We start from the raw sequence: 19,447 nt of genomic DNA on the forward strand, positions 1-19,447 counted from the left end.
TCATTGGATATAGTTTGCACATTTAGCATTCGTTTTGAAATTGTTTTCCAGGCTACATTTTCCAATTGTTTGTCCAAAAGAGACCTTTTATGGAAAACTTCCACTTGGGATAGGAGAGAGTGCATTCCCTTTATGATGTCCCTTCCTGAGATGCATACACTGGGATGTTGAGAAGTGAGTGGATCACAGGGGAAAAGAGATAAGCCCTCTCACTTATGATCCCTTAGGTCCCATATTTAGATAGCAGCACTCTGAGGACTCCAGCTTGTCGTCTCCTTTCATGTCCTGAGTAAACACTGAGTCTCGTGGGGAAAATGAGCAGTAAAGATTACGCAGAACACAACAAAAATAAACAGGCGCACTCCATTTCAAGCAGCTCATACTTTTATCATAAAATACAAACTTTCTAAAATTAAGTGTCTTACTTCTATTTTACCAACAACAAAAACAAAAATCACTCATGTTAGCTAAATACAGATGCATAAGTGGTTGAGCAAGCAAGTATGAATATGAGGAGCGTGTGTGTGTGTGTATGTGTGTGTGTGTGTGTGTGTGTGTGTGTGTGTAGCTTGTGCCATGTGTGAGGGGGGCTGTTTGTGTGTCAGTGTTGGCCAATAGATGAATCTGGTCTTGCTGTTTTCTGTCTGTGACCTGGTCAGAACCTTGCCTTTCCAAACTTCTTACCAAGCTTTTGCAGAATTCAAAAATTCAAAAAGCCCTTAGCCATGATCTGAGGGCTAAGGGAGGAAAAGGGGGAAGAGAAGGAGATCTAAAAGTTTATGCCATTCCCACTGGAGGAAAAATAGGGGCTGTGCATCAAGGGCCCTCCGGATGTTGAGCCGAACCTGGAAGAGAGGGAGGGTAAACGCCATGATGAGATTCCTAATGTTATCGGAAAGGATTGGAAAAAAATAATATATTAATTTTTGAAACAGTGAAGACCATGACAGGCTTAGAAGGTAAAGGCTTTGCCATAAGAAAAAAGCTTTGGCCTTGGGAAAGTAAAATATTAAAATAATACAATTAGAGGACAATCAAGCACTTCTCCTTATGTTTACTTGGATCAGGAAGCCCCTGGGAGCCTGCAAATATTGTTTCAATGAAGCCTCCACTCTCTCCCTGCCCAAGACCCATAGAATAGGGACCCTCTCTGGACCTGAGCATCTTACCTGTATTCCTGTGACCACTCTACCTGCCTTAGAGGACCAGATGTGTCCCTCAGGAAAATCTACAACATCAGAGAACTTAGAGGCAAGTCCAGCATAAGATCTTCGAGGCTGGACAATCCTAGAGTCCCTCCTCCCCTTACCAGCACCAAACTAAATCAGGCCCTTCACTCCAACCCTGACTGAGAAGTAAGCGTTGAAACATCACTGAACACCTAGGTCTTTGCTAGACCCTCAGGGAAGGAAGAGTTAAGAAGTGCGCCTCACCCTCTAAGAGCAGAAATGCACACGCCTCTCCTTTTCTCCCTGGCACACTCCTATCCATACTTCAAAATAGAGTTCAAAAGCCATCTCCTCTGTGAAGACTTCCCTGACCTCTCCAGATGGAATCATTTACTCACACTTCTGGAATCCTACTGTAATTTCTTCACCCATCTGCTCAGATATTTTGAATGAATGGGAACAGAACTCAATACAAATTACAGTAGAGCAAATGGCTAGATTTAATCTAATCCTGGGATTCTCAATCACTTTTCAGCTGGCCAGATGCATGTTATACAAGAGACTCACGTCCGTGGTACCCTCCTATGAATTGATTAAACAATTCCTCAATTGGAGGAGAGAAGAAGCAATGGAAATAGACCACGGCATTCATTTGTAGTGCCTCAGCAGCTAACTGTGTCTGTTGCTCACTGAGGGTCCATAGGCAAGTTAGGCTGGGTCGTGTCACTCCCTTCTCACTAAAATAAGTCCCAAGAGAGCACAGACTACCTATTTCATATCCAGTGCCCAGGACCTGACACAATGTGAGTGCCTCATAAGCAATCCATGCCAGCGGTAACCCAACCTCTATTTCTCTCTTTCAGAAATCATATTGGAAGATCATTCAGAAATCGTAATGATATTATTATAGGGATACCCTACCTTCTACTTTCAAAATAAAGGCTGTAACCCATACTTCAGTATTTAACAATTATCAGTAATCAACAATGATCATGACACAGCTCATGATCTGTCTGCCACACAGCTCTGATTGCCACACATGCAGCTAGATCCTCCAGGTTGAGAACTTCTGATCAGATCAACCGCCACCAGCATGATCAAGACAGTATATACACTAGAGGGCCAGGAAGAGGAGCAATCTGTGTGGACAAGAGTTAACAAGGAATGCTTTCTGGAGGAGGAGGAGCTTGAGTTGCCTGTTGAGTATGACGAACATATGTCTTGGTTTGCCTGGGCCAGCCTCTATGTTGATATTTCTGGTATAATTATTTTATAGTTTTTTATTTGAAACAAAGTCTTACTCTGTCGCTCAGGCTGGAGTGCAGTGGCACAATCTCGTCTCACTGCAATCTCTGCCTCCCAGGTCCAAGCGATTCTTGTGCCTCAGTCTCCCAAGTAGTTGGGACTACACGTGTGCATCATCACACCCGGCTAATTTTTTGTATTTTTAGTAGAGATGGGGTTTCACCATGTTGGCCAAGATGGTCTCAAACTCCTGACTTCAGGTGATCCACCTGCTTTGGCCTCCCAAAGTGCTGGAATTACAGGTGTGAGCCACTGTGTCTCGCCTGGTATAATTATTATCGGTACTCCTTTTAACTCTCAAATTTATTATTGCTTGGAAGATAAATTGTATGGTTATCCCACCCTGATGAATGTATACAAATTGACTTGGCAGAGGGGAGGGTTCTGCTTCTCCTTCCCTGAGGACATGGAAGCCCCTCTCTCCTTCCTCTCCCCTTTACACAGTTTTGTCTCTTGATTCCACCTTTTCTGCTAACCCACGTTGTCTTCCACACTAAACTCTCTGCTTGGGCCCATGCGTCTTTCCCAGCCAGGTGCAGCCTCACCTTGATCTTGTTCCATCCAGCACCTCGCATCACCACCCCAAAACCAGCTCTTTGCTCAGGAAACACTTTCTTCACTTGGCTTCCTGCACTCCACTTTCCCATTTTTTCCCCACCTCACTAGATAGTCCTACTTATTGATAGAGTCTTTGCTGGTTCCTCCACATCTCTGCAGCCTCTACATGCTGGAAGTCTCAAGGCTCAGCCCTTAGACCTCTTCTCTTCTCTATACTTGTGTATTCTGGGCCATCTCATTCCATCCCATCCCATTCCTTGAAATATCATGTATATGCAAATGGCTCCCAAATGTATTACCAGCCCCAATCTCTCCCCTGAGTTCCAGACTCCTATATGCATCTGCCTATCCAAAACTCCACCCATCTGTCTAATGACACTCACAATTTTCACATGTCCAAGACTGACTCTTAGTAAACAGATCCTTGTTCTGGTCATCATGACCTTGGTTGTTTTTTGTTTTTTGTTGTTGTTTATTTTGCTTTGTTTTGTTTTGTTTTTGAGATGAAGTCTTGTTCTGTCGCCCAGACTGAAGTACAATGGCATGATCTCGGCTCACTGCAACCTCCGTTTCCCAGGCTCAAGTGATTCTCCTGCCTCAGCCACCTGAATATCTGGGATTACAGGCACCCACCACCATGCCCAGCTAATTTTTGTATTTTTAGTAGAGACGGGGTTTTACCGTCTTGGCCAGACTGGTCTCGAACTCCTGACCTCAAGTGATCCACCCACCTTGGCCTCCCAAAGTGCTGGGATTACAGGCATGAGCCACTGCGCCCGGCCCAATGACCTTAGCATTTTGGCATTGCTGCTGCTCCAGTTGCACAAGGCAAAAACCAAGGAATTTGCTTGACTTTTCCCTTCCCTCATTACACATTTAACCATCATCAAGTCCCACCAATTCTACCAAGAAAAGAACACATCACAGATTTTTTCACTTGCCGCCTTTCCCAGGGCCACTGCCTTCATCCATGCCACCAATGCCTCGTGCTCAATATAAAGCACCTAGCCTACTCCCCTGCCTCAGCTCTTACCCTCATAGTCCATTCTTCGGACATTGGCCAATGTGGTCTGTTTTATATAGAAAATTAGAACATGTCCTTATCAATTTAAAAGCCTACATGGTTTTCCACTGCTGCTGAAACAAGACTTCTAGCCATGCCTACCAGGCCTTGTCTAGTCTGGGCCTGGCTACCTCTGATTTTAATTCCACGCACTCCGTCCCTCACTGTTTGTGCTGCAGCCACAGATTCCCACCTCAGAGCCTTTGTACTTTCTATTCTTTCTGCCCAGAGGCTCATCCCTGACATATATGCATGGTTCTTTCTCTCATTTCATTTAGATCTTGGCTCAAGAGGCTACCCTTGATTCTTCTCCCCACCCTAACCCATATCCCAAGGACCTGACTTTGCCTACTTACTTCTTTATCTCCTTATTGTCCTTTTCTCCTCCTAGAATGAAAGTTCCTTAGGAGAAGGAAAACTTTTGTCTCGTTCACTCTATTATCCCTGGTGCCTACAACAGTGCCAGGCGCATACAAGGTGCTGGATCAATGTTTTTTGAATGAACAGATCATCCCCTCTGGGTACTCAGGCTTGCACCCTTGACCTCGTGATCCTGGTTTCCTCAGCCTCTCAGAACGCCAATCCACCCCGCTCCTTCTCCTCACCCTCCTCTTTGCCTCCACTGTCTCTGGCTCCCCCCAGGCCGTCTCCCACGTCTCAGGCTACTCCTTCCTCGGGTTACCTTCCCACTCCTCCAACCTCTGCAGACCTGTGGAGACCAGGTCTCAACCTTCTGGTCTCACAGCTCCCAATCGGTGGTTCCCGAAAGCTGACTGAGGAGACATTAAGACCACTCTTCCTCCCAGACACAGCCAGGGCTATCTTCTTCAGCAAGTCTATCTTCCCAGAAACCAGAGTCACAGCACAGAATGTGGGAAGTTGTCCAGCCTGCAGGCAGTTTATCTGGGTCTCTATTCTCACCTCCAGGGGATGATAATCTCTCCCATAGGCCCCTAGAGCCACCTCCAGACCACACCCTATCCTGCTTCCTGTTTCTCTTACTTCCAGCCCATCAATTCACTCTGATGTGCATAAATCTTCCCCGGATCCCCAGGCCTAGCAGTCCAAAGCCTTTCATAATCCAGTCCCAACCTCCCTTTTCCAATCTGTTTTCCACCTTTTTCAGAGACAAATCTAATGCTTCAGCCAGATGCCTTTATTCCCCAGGTCTCCAGCTTGCCGCATGCCTTCCCATCTGAGGGCCTTGCTCCTCCTGCCTGGAATGCCCTCCTCCCAGCGCTGCTCACAGGAACCTCCCCCGCTGCAGGGATCCTGCCTCTGTCCTCGGGCCACTTTGATGGCTTTCACTTTGCCAGGGCACTAACATTGTTGTACCCACATTTCATCTGCTCTCAGTTCTCTGAAGGAAAGAAGCATATGCTATTCATCTATGGGTCCCCTGCAGGCTAAATTCAAATTAACTACATGTGTTAACACAGCGTTTCCCAGGGTGTGTTAGGTGGAACACACCATGATATACTCTGCAAGAGAAAGGAAAAGAGGGAGGGAGAGAGGAAAAGAGGGAGGGAGGGAGGAAAGAAGGAAGGAAGGAAGGAAGGAAGGAAGGAAGGAAGGAAGGGAGGGAAAGGAAGGAAGGAAATATTTTTTTAAAAGGGTGTGGATGCTGGGTGCAGTGGCTCATGGCTATAATCCCAGCACTTTGGGAGGCCAAGGCAGGCAGATCATCTGAGGTCAGGAGTTTGAGACCAGCCTGGCCACCATGGTGAAACCCCGTCTCCACTAAAAATACAAAAATTAGCTGGATGTGGTGGTGGACGCCTGTAATCCCAGCTACTTGGGAGGCTGAGGCAAGATAATCGCTTGAACCTGGGAGGTGTAGGTTGCAGTGAGCTGAGATCGCACCATTGCGCTCCAGCCTGGGCAACAAGAGTGAAACTCCATCTCAAAAAATAATAATAAAAAAATAAAAAAGAGCCTGGATTTCACATTTAAATAATACTATTGACCACCTTCTTGAACATTCTCCATGCACCCTAGGAAATTAAATGATCTGAGAATTCCAACAGTTAAGAAATCTGTTTATCTCTGTTTCCCACAGCTTTTCCCAAACAGATCTGACTACTGAAACCACTTTCTGCATTTATGCCTTTTAACAAGCTATTTGGAGAAAATACTGATTGAAAGGATGAGAGTCTGGGGACATGGGTTGGCACAGCAGGGAAGGTTCTGTGATGGGGAGGTGGAAGGATGGGAATCACTGTCAGGCTGGGAAGTTTGGCCTTCATCCTATAAACTGAGTTTCTCAAACCCGGGCATCCATTCCCCAGGGTGTGCCAGGGAGACTGGGATTCCCAGGAATGACACGGCACCACCTGACACTTGGAGCATCCATATTAGTGGAAGGTTTGGTGAGTGGGAATGAATGGCTATGTATTATTATATTAAAACAAACACAAATTTATGACTCAACAGCATGCACAATTTGAGTAGAATTTTCAGCCAGAATGTTGAGTTTGTGCTGGCTGTTTGCTGTTAAGCCCTCAGACCATCCCAGGAAATAGGAGCTCCTTGCCTCTGCAGTTTGGGGAACGTGGTGGAAAAGTGTGGGCAGCCCTGATAAGCAGTCGAAGGCTCTTCAGCAGGGCCCATCACAAAGTCAATGGGATGTTCGGGAGATTAGTCTGGCAAGGAGCTCAGGGTGCCAACAGTGGGAGGTGAGAGCTCTAAGGAGATTAGCTGGCCATGTCCTGTTGTAACCAAGCACATGGGTAAAGGCAAATGTATCACTGCACCAACTGCCCCTGCCTGTGGAGAGGGGTATCCATATGTTATGAACCACGTAGTTGCATTTCTGCAACCAGACCTGAAATGCACCTACAAAAGGGGCCCACCAGGGCCCAGACCCTCTTCATCGCTGCACCAAGTCCCTCCAGGACCCACACAACCACTGGCCACAGGTACAGGGCCCATCTCACCCCACAGCCATGGAACACATGTACCAAGAAAGCACTGGCAAGCCCATTCAACTTGCCCCCACTCCCACCAGCTTTCTGGACACCCTTAGGCCTCCAGTATGGGCTGACTCACCCATATGCTTGGGGAAAGAGGTACTGTGGTCCATCTCCTGCCATTGGGGGAGGGTCTCGGGGGTTGGCAGACATCTTTGGAGGTGTCCTCTGAGGGTAGGGATAATTGGGCTGGACAAAAGGGATGTAGCTCAGTAGTGGGGTGTAGGAAGAGCGGAAGATCTGCTGTCCCATCTGCTGTGGGTTGTATGGCGTCACCTGCAGGCCACAGAGAAGAGAGGGGTGAGGTCACCATTCCCCAGCCCAACTCTAAGCCCAGCCACCCGCCCCCAGCCTCAGCTCCTGTGCCCCTCAGTCACTGTTGGGTACATAGAAGGCAACATATTGGAATGGAGAAAGCCTAGGGCTCAACTTCTGTAGTGAGCCTGGCAAGTTACCGAATTTATCTGGGCCTCAGTTTCCCCATCTGCAAAATGAGAAAACACTACATTGTTAGTGGGGATGGAGTCAGGTGATACAAATAAAGAGACAGGCATATAGCACATAGCAAATCAATATTATTTCCATTCTCTCCCCTGTTTCCCTAGCTTTTCCCTCTGTCAATAATCATCTCAAAAGCCCCTTGTTTATTTTTAAGGCTTTCATTATCCCCAGAAAGCTGTTGTGATTTACACAGCTCTGACTTCTCTCTCTCCTGAGATCCTTTCAACAGATTCCAAGTCCGAGACAGCCCTGCCCAGTGGAAAGTCCTGCGATGGCAGCAATGTCCTACATCTGTGCCATGTGACGTGGAAGCCACCAGCCACACACGACAATTGAGCATTTGAAATGTGGCTCATGGGCATGAGGAGCTGAGTTTTGAATTATACTTAATTTCAGCCAATTTAAATTTAAATAGCCACACATAGCTGGTGGCTGCCATCGTGGACAGTGTGAGTCTCGGAGGAAGGGCAAAAAAGGGCAATGGTGTTGCAGACTCTAGGGAAGTACAGGAATTCAGTGGGGCTTCCGAGATTGCCCGTGATGAACTCCAACCAAGAGCTGCGGCTCCCACCATCGTGCCGCAGCAAGGCAGAGACCTCATCCATCTCGTTGACCCCTTTCTCCCCAGCCCTACGACAGCGTGTGGGACACAGTCGCTGCTTAACAAACATACGTTAAATGAATGAATGCAAGAAAGGGAGAAAGAGGAAAGTGAAGAGGGGCAGAAGGAAGGAGGGAAGACAGAAAAGACCACTAAGGCATCTTCTTGAATACCTAAATGATGCGGGCCTCGTTACCTTATGAGCACTACATTCCATTACTGACAGCTCCAAATATCAGAAAACCTTTTCTCATATGGAGCTAATGTCTATCCTCTTCTGTGCTGAAGGGAGTATCAGTCAGAATTTGAAAAAACTTCTGGATTTCCATTTTAATAGCAAGTCTGGGGTCCAAGTGCTCAGGAATCGGGCACTCTTGACAGCCCTCTCTCACCCCATATGCCCTTATCTTAAAAAAAATCCACAAAGGGGGCCTGGTGCGATGGCTCATGCCTGTAATCCCAGCACTTTGGGAGGCCGAGGCGGGCGGATCACAAGGTCAGGAGTTCGAGACCAGCCTGGCCAATATGGCGAAACCCCATCTCCACTAAAAATACAACAATTAGTCAGGCGTGGTAGTGCATGCCTGTAGCCCCAGCTACTCGGGAGGCTGAGGCAGGAGAATCACTTGAACATAGGAGGCAGAGGTTGCAGTGAGTTAAGATCATGCCACTGCACTCCAGCTTGGGCAACAGAGCAAGACTCTGTCTAAAAAAATAAAAAATAATAAAAAATAAAAAAAAATAAAATCCACAAAGGCTAGCACTCATTGAGTGCTTAAAATGTGCCCAGCTCTTCACATGGATGCTGTCATTAAAACTCCAGAAAGCCCTGTGAGGTAGGACTATTATTATTTCCAGTTTGGAAACAGGAAATCTGAGTTTCAGAGAAGTGAAGCAACTTTCTCAGTGTTTCCAGCATCTGAGTTGTGGTCAGAGCCCTGGAAGGGTAAGCCCACAGCTCATACTTTGTTTCACACCAGCCTCTCTGTGCTGTGTCCTCTCTGGAAACCTGAGTCCTCCCTTTTGGTCCTCCCCAGTGTTCTCCAGTGGAGATGTGAGGCCTGGTGATGCTGGGCGCAGGCACCAAATCCCAAGGTGATGAGCTAAAGGTCAGAACACACCAAGAGCACCTCCCAGGACAGATGGGAGTCGTGACCTGTGGGTCAGCATGGCAGAAAGTACCCCTGTCCTCATGGGGGAAGAACTGCCTGGCCCTGGAAGGAGGTCAGAATGGAGGAGGCAGGTCCTAGGGCTCACACAATGTCATCAAAAATGTGCCCCTGATTCCATGTATCTGATGACACTATAAAGTAGAGCTTTGTAGCCTGCTCTGGAGCTGTCTTCAAATATAATCCTCACTGACAAAAGCAATGGAACAGTGTGCCCAGAATGCTGCATTTATATAAAAATGTTTATATAAATAGATATCGCCGGAAAAATATGTTAAAAAATACATTAAACAGTGATTATCTCCAAGTTTTAAAATTTTTTACCATGTTTTTATATTACTTTTTTCAAATACATACACATGCATGTGTGTGTACACATACACGTAATTGTCTAAAAATATTCTCTCTGGAGCCAGGTCGACGATATTCCTGTTCGGGTGTGGAGGCAATGGGGCTGAGGTTTCCTGACCTAGATCATCTCTCATCCCAGCTTCGTTTCAGGATGCAAGGGTTCCTGCTGCTAAGAAATCAGTGCTGGCCCAGGTAACAAAGCTGCCTACACCTACGGGCTCTTCCCTACCCTCCCGAACGTTCTAACACATTTCAGGTCAGAGGTGCAGTTTGCACAGAGGGTGGGGCTCCCTGGGGAGACAGGAGAGGCAGAGGCTGTATGAGTTGGAGTGTGGGGGTGTCCACCTTTGTGTGGAGGAGCAAGGCCAGCATGGGGCTATGGCAGGCTGGGTGTTGGTGCCCTCTGCTCCTCCATTCTAAGCTCCTTTCCTCATACCCCCATCCCTGCCCCAAGACTCAATACCCCTCAATGTGCTTCTGTATCTATTTGTGTGCCTGTGCCTGCACACAGACTCTGGCAGCTTGGTGGCATGCGTACAACTGTACCTGTGTTTCTATCTGCGTGTGTGTGTGTGTGTGTGTGTGTGTGTGTGTGTGTGTTTGCATTTCTCTTGCTGCTGCTTTATTTTCTGGTGGTATTTTTGTGCATCTACATACAAGACGTAGTAAAGCATGGTCATTGGCACGCCAGCCCGCCAGAGGTCAAACCTCAATTATTGTCCCACAGATATTTATCCCAACCTACCCATGAAAGTAGTGTTGCCAGATTTAGCAAATAAAAATTCAAATTTCAGATAAATACATATTTTTAGCATAAGTATATCCTGTGAAATATTTGGGACATACTGACACTACACATTTTTTCCTTGTTTATCTGAAATTCAAATTTAACTGAGTGTCCTGGATTTTAACTGGCAACCCTACATGGGAAGAATATGACTCCTCAGTCCCACTGATGCTGAGCAAAGCCATGTCGTTTGCGTTGGCCAGTGGAAGGTGGGTGGAAGTTCCCACAGACAGGTCTGAGCTGAGGATTTCAGAGGGATCACATGTTTCTTCTTGCCCTGTTGGGCTCTTGCCATCTACCGTGGAAAGAGCAACAGGTACTGAATCTTCAGCACAGGCCCAGGAGAGGCATGTGGAACCCACGTAAACCTGATCCACAGCCCAGCTCAGCCAGTCCGTAGACCCTAGCAAGAAATTAATATTCATTGTTGAAAGTCCCCGAGATGTGGGGGCGATGTATTGCCACAACAACACCTAATTTGTATGTTCACTTTATGACTTTGGGCAAGTTACTTAATCTCTCTGCACTTGGGTTTCCTCATCTATAACCTACCTCACAGGGTAATTTTGAAGGCTAAATTAGTTAGTGCAGACACAGTGCTTACGGACAGGCCCAGCATGCAGGAGGGGCTCCCTTAAGTGCCCGGTGTTGTCACACAGGGACATCAGTTTGTGATTTCCACATGCATGCCAGTATGTGAGTCTGTACTCTGGAGCCAATGGTAGGCCAGGTGGCTGGTCACCAGCTGGACCAAGAGGAGGGAGCAGATGCACCCTCTGACCCAAAGGCCTTCATGAAACCGGGACAGAGGAGGAGAGAACGTCTACTCACTTGTTGGGAGTAACATCCCAGCTGGGGGTGAAAAGCCTGCTGATAGGGCATCCTCGCTGCCTGCTGTGGATACAGGCCCTGGGGAGAAAGAGAGGCTCAGTATGGCCAGGCAGGGGGCTCCCTGCCAGAAGGCAGCAGCTTCTCAGCTCAGTCCCCAGACAGGGTCGAGTTTGTTCCATCACATCGCTGGCCACACCCATGGGCTGTCTGAGGCCAGCTGGAATCAGACCAGGCGAAGCAGGACTCACACCACACAGGAAGCCCCTCTTAGGCAGCCTTCACAGCCTTTCCAGTGAGGGTGGGAGATAGGAGCTTCAGGAGCCTTACTGCCTCCTGGGTCCCAGATCTGTCTCTTAGTGGCTGTGTGACCTTGGACAAATCACTTCACATCTCTGAGTCTCTTTTTCCTTCTCTAAAAAATTACATATGCTCAGGCCCGCAAAGCCTGTGAAGGTAGCCACATTATCTTTGTTGCTGTCTACACAACTTTTCTAAATGCCTTCCCCTAATCCCATACCTGCCCCCTGAAGACACAAGGTGTCCATGCACATCTCTATGTGTGAGTGTTGGTTTGCATCCATGTTTAAGTACACGTGCATGTGTGTTTGCACTTGTGTCTATGCAGCTGTATATTTCTGTGTACAAATATACAACTGTGAACCCAGGCGTATTAGTGTTGCTGTGTATCTATGTGCCCATGCATATACCTGTGTCTGTAGCGTACGGAGAGGGGCAGTGTGAGGTTGAATGTGTTAATACATCTAAAGAGCTTACAATAGTGCCCAGCACATAGTAAGGACTCAATGTTTGGTGTGTTTGTCATCCCTCACTGCCTCCTCTCTTAAACAGCTTTCTGGCAGTTCAGCCAGATGGGAAATTGACATTTTACTCACAATTCTGTCTTGGGGTGCTCATGTGTTCACACACAGACATAAGACACACACACACACACTCCGCAGAAATGCTGCTGTGGCAGTGGTCATTTCTAGATTTCTAGTCCCAGACTCTGCCTCCACCTGCAAATCCAGAGTTTTCCCTTAAGATAAGGCTCAAAACCCAAAGCACCTCTCAGCCCAGAACATCTCAGAAGATCTGCTGCCCGAGGGGCTGCCTTCATTCTGGGCTCAGCTTGTGCCAATGACCAAAGTACTGATGATAGCTGACCCTACACCCTTGAGGATTTCCTCATGGCCTGTGGACTTTCTGATATGGAGTCTGCGACTAGGTCTCCCTGCTCTCCTCCTGCTCCATCTTCCAGGTCCCCAAGAGTGCACATCCTCTCAGAGCCCTCCTTGCTCTCTGCTCCCATGCAGGGGACACTCCTGACATTCCTGTGCTCAGGCTTCTCCCACTTCTGCCCACACCTCCACCTGAAACCACTCACCTGCTGCCCTTTACTCCAAGCCCTACAGCCCGGGGCAGCCTCTCTCTCGCATTATGACCACTGCCCAGTCCCTGCAACCCCAGCCTCTGCCTGAACCTGGACAGAGCAGTCAGACTGATGGGGTTGCCTTACCTGTTCCCAGCCGTCCATCAGCTCCAAGGCCACTAGGCAGGTTGCTAAGTGTCCCTCCTCTGTTTCACCTCCTCCTCCGAACCCCGTTAGCACTCGTCTCTGCTTTCTACAGGCAGTTGTGCACCTGCCTGTTTCTATGTGTGTACATCAGACATGCATATATATCGTTTGTGTGCATGTGTGTGTGTGTACAGCGTCATACACAAAGATCTCTGCTGGGAGCATTCCATGTCATCATTTTTGAGGCTCATCGTGCCCTCTCAGAGGGTGGCTAGAGCTATGCCACCAGACTGCAGAGCCTAAGTTGTGCAGCTGAGCTTCCTTATAGGACTCTTTCATCTTCCCTCTGCCTCTTTTTCATCATCTTCTCCCTCAGGTATAGCACTGAGCAATCTCCAGAATGCTCAGCATGGGCCACGCCATCCACCCCTCACAGGAGCCCATCCAGTAGGGACAGCAGAGCGCTTAAGCTGGTGGCCCTGGTCCTCCTGGCAGCACCAGGGAGGAAGGTGCCCCTTGCTTTCTACAGCCAACTTTCCCAGCCTCCACCATCCCACACCTGCTTGTGCCAGGCTGCCCTAGGTTCTGTGGATGGCAAACAGCTGCCCACTGCTGCTCAGTCCCGGGGCGGATTCTCGGGAGATGGTGCCACACTCATGAGTTAGAAAACACTGCATGACTTCAGCAACATTTCTAGTTGTTAGAATTGCAAGTTTGTAAAATCACAGGGAAGGGTAAATAAACATTCACTCTTCTTTTCTTAAGCTGTGGCTTCTTCCCATGCACCCTCCCACCTTAATTGGGAGCAGAGTTCCTTTATGCCAAGTAGCCCAGGAGCCTCTAAAGCTCCTCGGTGTTGGGGACTTTGTCTTCCACATCTCTGAGTCCTCCCACCACAGAGCTCTGAGTAAATTGGATTTGGGACCTCATCTTTATTCCCAGTACTAAGGAGGGAAGAGACTAGGCTAGACCATTCCCCATTTCTCCTCTCTGTCCCCGCAAGGTCTGTGAAGCTCTCTGACCCCATTTCCTTGGAAGATTGAGGCTGAATAATAATAAAAACCAACATCTGTGTCACAGCTTAAATTTTACAGAGCCTTTACTCTTCCATGGACTCAATTAATCCTTACAACCATATCAGTAGCTGCTGCTGCTGCTGTAATTATTATGAACCCATTTCACAAGTGAGGAAACCGTGGCTCTGAGCAGCTAACCAGCCTAAGGCCTAACTTGGAAGCAGCAGAACCTTTAAAGCCAAGTCTACTGATTTCAAAACCTGCCTGCTATTATCTCAGGCCCATTGATCAGCTATCTTGAAGCTGGACAGCATTGTGAGATCACAGAAGCTGGGAGAAGGTAAATTATGCTGTCCTTCCTTACCACCTGGGAGGACCAATGCCTTCCACAGCCAACTTCAGCTGGGCCCATTCAGTGCTTAAACTGTCTCATAGAACCCAGCAGGCCTTACCAGCCAGCGTCCTTCTGCTGCTTCTGCTCAGAAGCCCAGAAACCTCATAGTCAGCCCTATGATGCTAAAGACAGAGGACCTTCATGCTCAGAAAATGATATGTCCAAATCTCACCCACTCCAAAAAGTCAGAAGAAATTAACATAGCAAACAGATACTATCCCCACTTAATAAAGCAAACCATTGCAAATTAGTTTTACATGGTGAGCTCTGTGAGGGCATTTTAGAGTGAATCGGCTTATACTAAGTGAATTATGCAGTTGTTTCCCCTTTAGAGATGGAGATGCATAGAGCTGGTCTCTGGTTTATTCCTGAACTTGTATTATACTCCAAGCTTCTTTCTTAGTCATTTTTTTTTTAGAGACAGGGTTTTGCTATATTGTCCAGGCTAGCCTTGAACTCCTGAGCTCAGGCAATTCTTCTGTCTCAGCCTCCGGTGTAGGCTGGGGCTCCAGGCACACACCGCCACACCTGACTTTAGTCATCTTTGAATCCCTCCACCTAGAACAATGCTCAGCCTATAGTAGGTGTAGGGAGAAAAGGTTTTTAAAATTACTTAAATTAATGAGTAAATAAATACACAGAAATGAGTAAATCATGAGTAGGTGAGTAAATGAATAATGAATAAGCACACAAAAATGAAAGGGTAGAAGCATATTGGTAAAGGAGTCAGTGAATCAATGAACAGGACATTTCAAGACCTGTGTAAGGACAATAGACTACTAATATGAAACTGGTCCACGACAATAGACTACTAATGTGAAACTGGTCCACTTCAGCTTCCTTCTTAGGTCACCTTTCATCACAACCTCTCACCTCCACAGTGGGGTGTGAGTTTCCCTCCCTGGGGAGGGGACGGGTACTTGTTCTCTTTAGCAAACACATACACAAACAAAAGGCTTGAAAACAAAACAGAGAGAGACTTTGCTAAGTTCCTTTAAGATTCAGAAGCTAAGCCTGGTGGACCAGATTGAAGAGTCTTTATATAGAGAAGAGCCAATCCCCTTTCCCCATAGGACATAAGCTTGTGCTGTGTTGAAAGGGAAAGAATGGCATAGGGTTCCTGGGGATGGAGAGGGGAGAAGGGACATAGCAACAGGACAAACCAAGTTGGAAATATTCCCTTCTCTGCTTTCTTACTTCAGGCTGTGCTGGGCCAGGCTGCGGCAGCAAATTGCCAAGGTCCTGGATGCACAAATTTGAGTTCCTGCCCTTCCGCATACAATGACATACAATTCTGGAGAGAAGCCAGTGAGGGGAACAGAAGACAGAAATCTTAGGCATGGAGAATCTTTCCTGAAAAAATTGAGTTCTACCTAAAGGGACTATTTAAGTTATTGGATTGGGCTAAGGCTTAAACCAGAGTGGACATTTATTTAATTTTTCCCTCCTTCTACCCAGTGGGTGGCAGCTCTTCAGGGATATTAAGTTAAATCGACAAAATAAAGAAACTACATTTTCCCTGCATAAATACGTTCTGTGAGTAGAATTTCCAGCCCTGCTACAGGTGCTTCACTGTCCCTTTGTGTCTGGCCACTGATTTTCTCCTTCAGCTGTGAGCCCAAGAACAAGAATGTGTGCCAAACCACCTTGGTTGACACAAGCTAAGACTGCTTGGGTGTAGTTTAAGTAAGGCGGCCATATACACTCATCCCATGGTATCCTCAGAGGATTGGTTCCAAGGCCACCCTCCCTCCCCTGCCTTGTGGATACCAAAATCTGAGGATGCTCAAGTCCCCGATATAAAATGACGTATAAAGATGCTCAAGTCTCTGATATAAAATGGTATTTGAGGGCTGGGTGCAGTGGCTTACGTCTGTACTCCCAGATCTTTGGGAGGTGGAAGCGGGTGGATCACATGAGTTGGGGAGTTCAAGACCAGCCTGGCCAACATGGTGAAACCCCGTCTTTACTAAAAATACAAAAATTAACCAGGTGTGGTGACGCACATACCAGTAATCCCAGCTACGTGGGAGGCTGAGGTAGGAGAATCACTTGAACCTAGGAGGCAGAGGTTGCAGTGAGCCAAGATCGTGCCACTGCACTCCACCCTGGGCAATAAAGTGAGACTCTGTCTCTAATAAAATAAAATGGCATATGAGGATGCTCAAGTCCCTGATATAAAATGGCATAGTATTTGCACACAGCTTATGCACATGCTCCTGTATCCTTTAATCTCTAGATTACTAACAATGCCTAATAATGTACTATGTAAATAGTTATTATACTATATTATCTTTTATTAGCATTATTTTTTGTTGTTGTTTTTTTTTAATTGTTTCCTTCTTCAAGTATTTTCCATCCAAGATTGGTTGAATCTATAGATGTGGAACCCATGGATATAGAGGGCTGACTGTAATTTGTTGTGCAAACAAGGACACTTGAGAGTGAAAAGAGATGCCATTAATACTATTCTGAAACAGAAGACCTAAATTGGGACTGTCCCAAATAATCTATATATATGTCATCCAACTTCAAAGGAAGTCACAGGAAGGAGGTGGGAAACAAGGACTGTGACATCATCTTCTCCTGGGAGCCCAAGAACTTAACCAGCCACAACTAGCAAAGAGACTTTGCAATAAAGAGCACAGTGTGAACTGGAATTCAGACAGTGGAAAGTTAGGGCTAAATATACATATATGTGTTTGTGGAGGTGTGCACACGCATGCACATGAACCAAGGGGTAGATCTGATATGACCACAATGAAAAAAATAACCAAAAAGATGACAAGTTGGGAGTGCCCTTCCATAGCCCCAGCGAAGCCTCTTGCATGTAGGGAAGGGATTCAGAAGAATCTAAAGACTCTTTGTGAAATAGACCCCCTGCCCCCCACGCCTCCACTGTGGCCAAAACCCCTGTGGATGTCCACAGGAGAGCCAGGCCCGCTCACTGACCTGATACTGCAGGAAGGTAGAGTGATTCGTGAACACTGGTGGAGGTGGATAGTTCAGGCTGAGCCAGAGTGGCTGGTTCAGGGTTGCTGAGGTCAAGGCTGTAGCAAAGTGTGGAGTGAAAACATTCCCTGTGTACTTCCGGTTGTTCTTATCAGCAACCGTCACAGGTGCGTTAACTGCAAGTCACAGAAGAGGTAAAGCGGGTCAGTAATGGAGGCAGGGAAAGGCCAGGACACCTTCAGCATCACAACTTCCCTAGGGATTCACAATCTCACAGGTCAGGTCCTTTAAGCTCCAAGAGGGTTCTTCAAAGTCCTAGTACATTTCCAACTATAGGTAAACATCATTAGCTCACACCTTGCCAATTTGGAAGGGATGAAAATCCCAGAAGGTCTGGCTTGGAGCTTTTCTTTCCATCATTCACTAGTAAAGAAGGCAGTTTAGCAAGGGAATACAATAAGCCAGATTGCTAGGGCTATATTTCACCTACTTACAAAATGAAATTCTTTCAACTGCTTTGGAAAAATCCAACTTTCTGTGAACCACTGCTATGCCATTGGAATTCATCCTTATCAAATGATTAAAGCAGCCCTCCCTAAGGACATATATTTGGCAACACTAAGAAACTTTCACAGGTTGTTGTATCTATATGGGAATTTTTAAAAAATATTTTAAAACATTAAATAATTCAGCATGCAGTGAATCAAAATGGGTCTAAACGAACGAAGTTAGGCTGAGTTGTTTCAAGATAAGAATCCTGGCTTCTTGCTTTCTACAAGATGTTGTGGGGGGTTATAAAACCAGAAATGGGTCCTCATTTTCCCCCTTATTGGCATCCTTTTGGAAAAAGAGGTTTGACGAGAACACTTATAGGAAGAGAAAGCAGGAACATAATCTCAATGCAGAAATGATCTAAAGCAAGGATCTTTTGTTTTGGCTTGGGCAATTTGAGAGGATATAATACATGCTGGGTCAGGGCTATATTCAGAGGTGACCATTAATAATGCTGATGTGACCCTCGAAAGCCAACTACATTTCTCTAGCAACTGTATTCCCAACAAGGGATATAGGCAGAAAGTTACCGCCCCCATTTTATGGGTTTAAAACCTGACACCTCTAGAAAGGCCGGAAATTGCCTATAGATAAGACAGCCACTTGGTGACAGAGCCATCCTGAAGCTTGTGAGGGTTGCTGCAACCCCCCCTCCCCTCCAGTCCCTCCCTGGGTAGGTCAGCTCACGTTTCAGCTCTGGCCTATCCACTTCTACTTTGTTTCGAAGTCTCGGCTGCCCACTTGAGTTCTTGGTGGCTCCAAGGAACTCATAGAGCAAGTTCTTCTCGGCTGGACATGCAGGTTTCTTGGGCGGCAGGGTCAGTGATGCGGTGCCCACTGGGTCACAGCAACCCTCCTCACCACAAGTGTCCTTCTGGCTCTGAGGCCACTGACTGCGAAAGAGGCTCTCCTGACCCTTTGTTGGCTCCTTGGTGCCAGGTCTCCATTCTATAGCAGGAGAGAAACTGAGTCAATACCTCTGGAAGGCCAAGTGATGTCTGCCAGAAGCACCTTTTTGTGAACTAAATGATGAATCCTCTGTAGCACACACCTGAGGCTTGGACCACTCTGGGGGACTCTGTTCCAGCCAAATACAATCCCAATCTCTCCCTGAAACCCTCCTTGGCCCCTGCCCATTCTGATCCCCTGATCTCATGCATCCATCAATCCATCCATCTGTTCATTCATCCACCCATCTGTCCATCATCTTTGCCTTTCTTCCTTCTATCCATCTACTGATTCATCCATCCATCTGTCCATCCATTTGACTGTCTATCCATCTTTACCTTCCTACCTTCCTTCCATCCATCCACTCCTTCATCCTTCCTTCTATCATTCCTTTATTTGAATTACTTTTCTTTTCTTTCCTCTCCTTCCTTACTTTTCCTCCTTCCTTCCACCCTTCCTTCTCTCCAACCATCCATAGTGCCAGGCTGAGAATACAAGGATGTAGTGGACACAGTTCCTGCTTTCAGTGAGCACATGGCTTAGTGAGGGAGTCACACATTCCCACAGAACATGTGGTCTGAGCCACACACTTTGGTCTCTCATCTTGAATTCTACTTTCACTTTATTACTCACAGGTGATTCAGCTCACTTCTCAGTGCCAGGCCTTGACCTGAGTGCTGGGGACACAGTTGTGAGTCAGAGCCAGACTGTGCCCTGCAGGAGCTCATAACAAGGAAAAAAAGAGAGACATTCCCAGAAATAGCC

The 19,447-nt window shown here is 46.9% G+C and overlaps 1 protein-coding gene across 1 annotated transcript in view; it reads right to left on the reverse strand.

Annotated features, from left to right (window-relative positions):
* Positions 1-646: 646 nt before the first annotated feature.
* LOC105521249 (chromosome unknown open reading frame, human C1orf94) overlaps positions 647-19,447 on the reverse strand; it is a 41,196-nt gene continuing 22,395 nt past the window's right edge. Inside the window, exons 3-7 of the mRNA XM_011955375.1 lie at positions 18,422-18,682; positions 17,183-17,358; positions 11,305-11,382; positions 7,144-7,340; positions 647-845 (exon numbers count right to left, since the gene is read on the reverse strand). Of these exons, the coding sequence (XP_011810765.1) occupies positions 770-845; positions 7,144-7,340; positions 11,305-11,382; positions 17,183-17,358; positions 18,422-18,682 (788 nt within the window). The 3' untranslated portion in view covers positions 647-769. The remainder of the gene's footprint in view (positions 846-7,143; positions 7,341-11,304; positions 11,383-17,182; positions 17,359-18,421; positions 18,683-19,447) is intronic.

This window comes from Colobus angolensis, unplaced genomic scaffold (assembly GCF_000951035.1).
Source record: "Colobus angolensis palliatus isolate OR3802 unplaced genomic scaffold, Cang.pa_1.0 Scaffold4, whole genome shotgun sequence".
Lineage (NCBI taxonomy): Eukaryota > Metazoa > Chordata > Mammalia > Primates > Cercopithecidae > Colobus > Colobus angolensis.